The sequence below is a fragment of the Coffea arabica genome, chromosome 7c, assembly GCF_036785885.1.
Source record: "Coffea arabica cultivar ET-39 chromosome 7c, Coffea Arabica ET-39 HiFi, whole genome shotgun sequence".
Taxonomy (NCBI): domain Eukaryota; kingdom Viridiplantae; phylum Streptophyta; class Magnoliopsida; order Gentianales; family Rubiaceae; genus Coffea; species Coffea arabica.
The window spans coordinates 1,428,400-1,437,454 of NC_092322.1; the positions used below are offsets into that span (position 1 = coordinate 1,428,400).

The 9,055-nt window shown below is 44.2% G+C and overlaps 1 protein-coding gene across 2 annotated transcripts; it reads right to left on the reverse strand.

The window, feature by feature from the left end:
- Positions 1-1,455: 1,455 nt before the first annotated feature.
- Positions 1,456-7,496, reverse strand: LOC113698731 (ABC transporter B family member 15). Of its 2 annotated transcripts, XM_027218651.2 has the most exons (7): positions 7,057-7,496; positions 6,907-6,961; positions 6,639-6,817; positions 6,090-6,547; positions 5,417-5,957; positions 3,792-4,691; positions 1,456-3,012 (listed from the first exon to the last, which is right to left on the reverse strand). In XM_027218651.2, the coding sequence occupies exons 1-7, from the start codon at positions 7,285-7,287 to the stop codon at positions 1,627-1,629; spliced, it is 3,750 nt and encodes a 1,249-aa protein (XP_027074452.1). In that variant the 5' UTR covers positions 7,288-7,496; the 3' UTR covers positions 1,456-1,626. The 2 variants fall into 2 exon arrangements, with proteins under 2 accessions (XP_027074452.1, XP_027074453.1); XM_027218652.2 differs by lacking the exons at positions 6,907-6,961; positions 7,057-7,496 and having other exon boundaries at positions 6,635-6,762.
- Between the last annotated feature and the right edge of the window lie 1,559 nt (positions 7,497-9,055).

The following is a 9,055-nucleotide window of genomic DNA, read 5'->3' on the forward strand; positions in this document are numbered from 1 at the left end:
TTGGCTGAAGGACCGAACTGACCTGGGGGGGAGTCCCTGGAACCACTGGCGTGCCTTTCCCTCCAGGAACATTGGAAAGGTCTTACATCTAACTGCATCGGCTGCCGTTTGTAGGCGCATTTGTGTCAAGAATGTGAACAGATGATCCTCCGGATCCGTAGTCGCGTCGTAGGATTTCATGGTCGGTATTTTGAACTTCGCAGGCAGCGGGTAGTTCTCAATATCAGGGACAAAGGGAGAGGCGATGTACCTGTCCGCCTCAGAATCTAACAGCAGGTCCAGCTCGTCCTGCACCTGGTGCGGCTCTCTCCGCTGGGAGAGCTCTCCCCTTGAATGCCTTCGGAAGAGCTCCGGGTGCTCAGCTCGGGAGTGTTTGTGAGAAAGCTCCACGACGTTGACCTGTTCACGCGTGAGCTCCCGGCGCACCCGCTTGGGCTGGGGGTTAGGGCTCCCTGTTCGGGATTCTGACAGCCCATCTCCTTGGCTCTTTAGCCCCTGGCCAGGATCACCTACTGCCTGTCCCTTGAGGTAATTCACAACTGCCTCAAAAGTTGGCAGGTTCCCTGCCACCGCCTGGACCAACTGCTCCGGCGAAATTCCTGAGAGCCCCACACCCTCGTCTCCCTTGGATCCATCGGCATTCCTCTGGGACCTCGTTCTTGGCATGTTTCGCAAGAGAAGAATTACGTTTTCCCACAGACGGCGCCAATTGATGCGACTGCCAAAAACAAGATCTGAGCTGAGCTGCGACGGGCTGAGCGAGCTGAGAGGGAGCGAGCTGGCGAGCTGGGCTGGTGAGCTGTCAAGGACGCAACCCGAGCTGTGCTGCCACGAACAGAGCTGGCTGAGTGCAGCCGAGCTGAGAGGGAGCGAGCTGGCGAGCTGGTCAGGTGAACGAGCCGACCTGTAAATGGACAGACGGTGGGGCTAACAGAGAGTGGCCGAGCTGATAGGCCGAATTGACGGGGAGAGAACGGACGACCTGTCCTGCAGAGAGGGAAATAAACGGAGGGACTAGAGTCCCCGGAATAGCTCCGACGGCCAAGTCAGTAGAGCTCAAGAGTAGAGCAACAGTAGAGAGAACTGTGGATGGCATACCTTGTGTCGTCTTGTGGTGCTGTATATATAGGCTTAATGGGTGGTAGTTTCCATATAGGAGTCAAAGTCCCCTTAGGGTTCGGAGTCTTTCTAGGGTTTCATACAACCACCCCTGAAGATCCGGAGGCGGCGGCCCATCAGGCCCACTTCATGGAGAGGCGGCGGCTGCAGCCGAGCTGACCTTCCTCTTCTCCGAGCTGCTCTGTCCGAGCTGTCATATCACAATATCCGAGCTGACATGTGGCATCCGTAGATTAGTTGGCCGAACTGATAGGTCATCATATCCGAACTGACACGTGGCTACTGGGAAATTTGCCCCACTACACTGTTCATCCGGCTTGGGATATTATAGATTAGTTGTCGTGATTTCACAATCTTATTAAACATTTAGGTAAAAAAGCATAGTGCTTTTAAAAGTCGCGGGATACAGTTGAGTTGATTAAATGTTAGTGCTTCATGAAGATGAGCCCAATCTCTCTCAATCAAGGTTGAAACTCGAGAAGGGGGGAAAAGGTTTAAAGACAAGGTCTAGGCAATGGCGTCGGTTGAATTGGCGGTTGTTTGGAGGCTGACAAGAGAGTAGTAAGCTCCGCTCGGACCTTTGGCCAGCAGAGAAGAATGTGTCCCTTTCTCCACCACCTTCCCTTTGTCCAAAACCGCAATCGTATCGCAGCTCTGGATTGTACTTAGCCTGTGCGCCACAACCACGCTGGTCCTTCCCACCATCACTCTCTCCAGTGCATCTTGCACCACCTTTTCAGATCGACTGTCAAGTGCGCTGGTTGCTTCGTCCAACAACAGTATTGCCGGGTTTTTCAGGATAGCCCGGGCGATGGCAATCCGCTGCTTTTGCCCTCCCGATAGTTGCAATCCCCTGTCTCCGCACCACGTATCATATCCATCCTTCAACCCCGCGACGAAATCATGAGCATTGGCTGCCTTAGCAGCCTCAATGATCTCCGCCTCGCCCACGTCCTCCGATGCTCCGTACGCGACGTTCTGGCGTATGGTGCCGGCGAATAATGTGGGCTCCTGGCTCACCAGTGCAATGTGTTTCCTCAGCGATCTCAAGTGGTATGCTTTTATATCTCGACCGTCGATCTTCACCACCCCGCGCAGCGGATCATAGAACCTCTCGATCAAGCCGATTATGGTGGATTTCCCTGAGCCGCTCTGTCCCACCAACGCCGTTGATTTCCCCGCCTGAATTTTGAGGGAGAACCCACTGAAGATGATCACATCGGGCCTGGAGGGGTACGCAAAGTCGACATCGCGGAGCTCGACGTGGCCCGTAACCTTGTTGGCCTTGTGGCCTTCTGGATCCTCAGGTTCGATCGAGGAGTACCGATCCAAAACTGCGAAAACAGACCCGACAGCCTCGGACCCTTTGGCTAGATCATTGGTCAAGGTAGCCGCGTCGGCAATTACGCGGCCGGTGCTGACCAGAATCATGAAAGTCTGGAACAGCGCTTTTGCTCCAAGTTCACCCTCTCCAATCAGTTTACCCCCATACCAAAAGTCGAGAGCCCACGTCAACGACATGAGACTGTTGGACGTACCGAGCCCAACACCGGCGAACCATGACTGCCGAATGCTTTGCCGTCGGGGGCCTCGTTGGGCCTGTTCAAGCATCCGGAGAATCCTAGCTTGGGAGCTGAAAGCGGTGACGGTTCTAAGGTTGGAGACGGCTTCAGCAGCGACCTTGCTGCTTTCCTGCTGGGCTTTGATGGCCTTCTTGGTCATGGTGGTTAGCAGAACGCGCTTACAGTAGAAGCAGATGATGATAAGGGGTTGAACAGCTATCATGACCAGAGCTAGCCGCCACGCGATGACTAGGCCCATAGTGCATGCGATGATCACTGCAGAAATAGTTTGAACCAGCAGCGCCATTCTATCCCCAACCAATGACCTTACCTGTACAACAAATACGGACCAAGCGCAAACTTGGTGAATTACATTAACACAACAATTTCCTGTAAGTAATCCGACAAAATCATCCAAAGTATTATATATTGTGACTACTCTCTCTTTTTTTTTTTTTTTTCTCTTTTCTTTAAAAAATAAAAAAGGAGTTCTATAATTCAGTATTCCAGGCTCGATCGGATTGCAAAAGTTCCTCCAATCATTCAAGCCCCAGTTTCTAGTCCAGCCTATTTTCAGGCCTCAAACTGGATTGCGTTAAAATAAGAGACCAATGGGCTCCTCTCTCGTTCGTGCCCAAAAAGATGGAAAAGAGAGGGGGGAAAAATGAAAATAATGTTGGATTCTTAGGATAATAATAATGACATTGCTAATAATAATCTTTCTCTTTTCTTTTTTAGAATTTCAAAGAAAAAAATATAGTATTTTATACTTTTTTTAAAAAAAAATGGCTTAACGTACTAAGATGTGTTTTTTTTTTTTTCCCAAATGGGAGGCAATTAATTTATGACCAACATCCTGTGCAATTGTTTGCTCAGTATGTTGGTGGATTTAACTTTCAGAACACGTTCTGAAAAATCTATATTCAAAATTAAGAGCCGTCGTCTATTATCTGATTCTTCACAGAACCAATTCCACGTAAATGAGGATGGAATAAATTCTTGTTCAAAAGCAAGCATACTTTTTAATTTAATTTTTTTTTTCAAGTCTCTCGTTTGGCCTGCTGCTGGTGAACCTGGTAAAATACCGAGCGAAGAAAAAAGGCTGCTTACCACATTGGCATCCTTTGCTAGCCTGGAGCATAAGGCACCAGTTGTATTCTCATCCTGATCGAACCACCCTATTTCAAAAGTGAGCATCTTGGACAGCATCTTTTCCCTGATCCTCTTTGTCAAATGCTCCCCCATGGCTGCAAAGTTATAATGCTGACATATATTTATCACCAATGAAGCAACTGCCAGCCCCACAAAGGACAGAGCATATATCTCCGTCTTTTTCTTGATCTCTCTGTGATCGGGCAAGAAATACACCGATATCATGGATCCCAGCGCCAAGGCGTACGTCGGTTGAATTGCGCCGAACAGTACTGCACTAATACACCCTGCCGTTGCTTGCCTCCATTCAGGCAGGTTCATGGCCAATAATCTTCTGAACGAGGGTACTGAAAACACTTGATCCCCGGGAGCTGCTGCGTTCTCTGCTCTATGGCTCGGAGTGGTTGAGTTGGCTGAACTGGACCTGCTCAAGATTGATAGCCTTCGACTGCTGGTGCTGTGCCTGTCGCTGATTGCATTGGACAGCGACGCCAGTGCGCTCGCATTGCTTTCAACTTGGCTGATTTTTTCCGTCTGTTGAAGGCGGATGAGCGACGTGTAGAAGCCATTTTCATCCTCAACTAGCTCGTCGTGCGAGCCAGTCTCGATGACTTGGCCATTCTGGACCACAGCAATGAGGTCAGCATTTCGGATGGTGGAGAGACGGTGGGCTATGGTGATGGTGGTGCGCCCGACGGCTGCCTTGTCCAGAGCTTCTTGAACAACCCTCTCTGATTCGGCATCCAGTGCGCTGGTGGCCTCATCAAGGAGGAGCAATTTTGGTGTTTTGATAATGGCTCTGGCAATGGCAATTCTCTGCTTCTGTCCTCCGGACATCTGAACTCCCCTCTCACCAACCTGCCTTGTTGATATCATTGCATATTCTTTAGCAGTGATTTAGGATTCATGATGATCAAAATACCATCAAGAAAAGAAAAGCACGCCAGCAAATTCCATAATGATTCATTCATGGAGTAAAAAATAAGAGATAATTAATCGCGGAGCTAGTGGGATTAGTCAACTTATTAATTAATTATCGATTACTTTAATTAAACGATGCGGAACATGAAGAATTTAGATGCCATCACATCCTGACAATGCCTGTCTATTCTCAGTGCTCAACGTCTCCAATTAAAAGAAGAATACAAGAGACTGGGATAAGTTATCCGGTGAAGGTAGGAAGAAGGCATGCAAGCAAACCACATGCCATTGACAGAGAGAGCAGTATATATGCTGGTTGTGATCACATATGTAGTCAGATTTAGATTACTGGAGGGGGAGGGTTACCGGACTACTACGTACTCTTTTTTTTTAGTATCAATAAAGTAGTCGTTTTGTCAGCTATAGAATGGTTTGTCAACTTTCAGAGTGGCTGACAGACGCATAAGGTTGGCATCTATATGTTGCTGCAAACTGTTATACTTGAACAAATTATTTGCTGCTGTTGGAACCATATACCAAAAAAAATAATAATAATAATAATTCTGTGAGATGACATACTTGCTCTGGTCAGTGTTAATAAATTCAACGGTACACAGTAAAATGTTATTGACATCAGCTTTGGAGCTAAAGGGCAGACAAACCTGAGTGTCATAACCCTGAGGCAACTGACAAATGAAGTTATGAGCATTAGAAGCTTTTGCTGCCTCGATAACCTCTTCCATGGATGCATCCTCCTTCCCAAAAAGTATGTTCTCTTTAATGCTTGTAGCGAAAAGAGCAGGCTCCTGACTTACCAGCCCCGTCTGCGACCTTAGCCACTTGAGTTGCAGCTTATCAATGTTGACCCCATCAAGCAGGATTTCACCTCCAAGTGGGTCATAAAATCTTTGCAGCAAAGCAATAACTGTGGATTTCCCAGAACCGCTTCCTCCAACCAATGCAACCGTTCTTCCAGCTGGGACTTCGAGGCTAAAATCCTTGAAAATTATGCTTTCAGGTCTCGAGGGATATGCGAATTCAACGTGCTTAAACTCAACTTTTCCCGAGACGTTTTCTAGAATTTGGCCTTCCAAGTTGTCGGAATCAATCTTGGGCACTCTTTTTATGATTTCCATGATGCGTTCACCTGCAGCACTAGCTTCTGACAAGTACCTTACGTTGGATAAGGCAGAACCCAGTGCCCTGTGGAATACGTCAAGTAAAATTAGTATACTTCCAGCTGTTTCACATCTCAAAGCACTAAAAAATTCGATTCAAGAATATCAAATTTCAAGAAGTTGATGGATAGAGAGCATTCAGTATATAGATGATTACAATCCACCGACGGCAAGGGCAGCACCGACTGCAAAAACATTCCCTCCTTTGGCACCGTGGTACATGACCAATCTGCTGCCATAATAGGACATGAAAGACCAAATTGCAAACACCACACCATTACTACCAATGGCCAAACCTTTTGCAAAACCTTGTCGCAGCCCCAATTTCAGTGTCCCCTGAAGAGCAGACGAGTACTCTGCGATAGTTTTACTCTCCCCAACAAAGGAGTAAACGGTCCTGACTGAAGAAATGGCCTGCTCTACAACTATCCCGGCCTTGTTGTATTCTTCCCTGATCCTTCTAGCAATGCTCATAAGAGATCTTCCATACATCAGACCTGGTATGACCAAAAATATTATAAAAGGAAATCCAACAATAGCCAGCCTCCAGACCATTGCAAACGCAGCAACATATGCCCCCACAAACGTCGAGAGATTCATCAACGACACTGGAACCTACAGTTAATTGAAGAATATTGACACACCAAATTAGGCATCAAAATAAAATATCATCGGCTGCGAGAAAAAACAGGTAGTACAAACCAACTTTTTCACTGATGACGTCCTGAATCACAAGACTGTCACTGGAGACACTTGCAATGACTTCGGCTGTGCTCGCCACATGTAGATCGAAGTAGCCAATTTCTTGCCTTAGAACTGCTTTAAGATATCGTGCCCTTAACGTAGAAGCTTGCCTCTCTGCTGTTCTAGTCCAGCAATACCCCTCTGGAAGACCCAATTAATTACGAAAGGATAAATTGAAGCAAAACCAGGAAAAAAGAATCTGTGATGAAAACAATTGCACAAACACCTACCGATGAAGCAGGATATCCATTGCCCGGCTGCCATATAGCAGAGAATCAATGCATTCTGCATGAAGGCAAAACCAACTTGGTAAGAAACACAGATGTGAAGATCTTAAAAGAAGGCTTATGGGGAGAAGGGTATGAAATTAAGAGACCGACCTTGTTAATGCTATGACGGAAATCTTTTGTTACTGACGAAGCTGCGTCACCAATATTGTTCATGAGTTCGCTTGTCACCAGCAGCATCATCGGCATTAGAACCCCATCCCCAACTGACCCCAGAAAGCCAAGAGTCATCAAAAGTTTGTCAATATTATCTGCGTGCATGAAAATGGAACGAAATGATCCCTTGTTTTTTGATGACGTTGAATCTAATTTCTTTGATCCCATTTGGATAGGGCAACAACAAATACTGTTGTTCAGTACTTGTTATCACTATTCACCACTCCTGCTCCAGAACTTCAGTACAAGCCTGTACTACTCGCTACACCTGCTCCAGAACTGCAGTACGAGCCTGTGCCGGTTCAAGGCAGAGTTGAAAGCAAACCATGTGTGGTTCTGCGTTTGAGAATTGGAGCATATATGTTATATATAGACCTCAACAGAGACTTGTACTTTTGGTTTATTCTGGTTTTTGCTTTTACTTACAGTTTTGCTGTTGCAGAGTCTCCGGCTTTTAGTTTCATCTTTTTCTTTTTTCCTTTCCCCAATTCTTGATTTGTCGGGGTCAATCAAAATGAAAGCCTATTTCGACTCAACACTTGAAATAATAAATTTATATTTTAACATATTTAGATACATTTAATAATTAAAATTAAAAAAAAATAAAACATCTAAATTAAGTAAGTAATACTAAAATTTTTAGACAAAATGTTCTCCGAAAAATAAAAGATAAATTATTTATTTTAATATAATATAAAATTAAATATATCGAATTTGGTACTTTATTCAGTAATTTAATAGATTCATACTTCAAACCTCGATTTTTATAGGCCCTGCTTGACCATGTTTGATAACACAATTTGATATTTAAATTTAATTAATTCGTATTTTAACATGTTCATGCGAGCTTGATAACAAAAAATAAAATAAAACATCTCTCTACTAATTAAGTGGTTTTTCTATGCAAAACTTGTTTAAAAAATAAGTGATAAACTATTTACTTATCATTTAATGTGATATATACTTAAATATATTAAATTTAATACTTAACAATTTAGTAATTCAATTGATTCAAACTTCAAATTTCAGATTTTACATTTTAGAGTTCAAGTTTACAGACGAAATGCACAGTATTACTCCTAAATTGAAGCTGGATATTTTACGTGCCAATATAGAAGGTTCATGATTGACTTTACATATTTTTGGGAGGTCGTCACTAATGACGATTGATTGTGGCCGGAGGATTGAGTCGTGCGGATTAACTCCCGGTGGTTCATTTATCCAATATAATAGGAGATGATGAGGCGGAAGAGCCCCTTCTTGTCAGAATTGGCACGGCATTAGTTGCCACATAAATAGATGTTATCACGAGTTAAATGCTCGTCTGATCGAGAAACTCCATACACAAATTTGCACTGAAATGTCACGTGTGTGATGGGAAAAAGAAAAAATGATTGCTTTGCAGAGAGCAACACAGAGCAGCCTGCGCTTTAAGCTCTCTTTTTTTTTCCCCCGTTTTGTATTTTCCTTTGCTTTTTTTCAAGTACGATGGGAAATTGAGCAGATCTTCAATGAGCTGAACTTAATAAGGGAAAGTATATCGATCCATCAATCCAGCCTTAATCTTAGTTCTAAATTTTAGTTATATCTGCCCCACTGAATATTCTATCGATTTCTTAAAATTTCAAGCTTTTACGTTGTGTTTGATATTTTTAAAATCATGATGGCATTTGGAATGCAACTACTGTCCTGAGACTGAAATAGTAAAGTCCCGGTGCAACACAGTAATACGCTACATTTAATTCAAAGAGTTTTGTAATGATTTGCACCTAAAGCATTTATTTTTACAAATCTAACGCAAGTTAATTTTTATCAATAGTCAGTTTTGACTACTTGACCAGTCGCTAGCTACATGTGTTTATTCTTAGAAGGTGAACTCTCTAATCGAGTAGTGCAGTGATCCTAAATAATGATAGATAATCGTGTTATTAGCTTG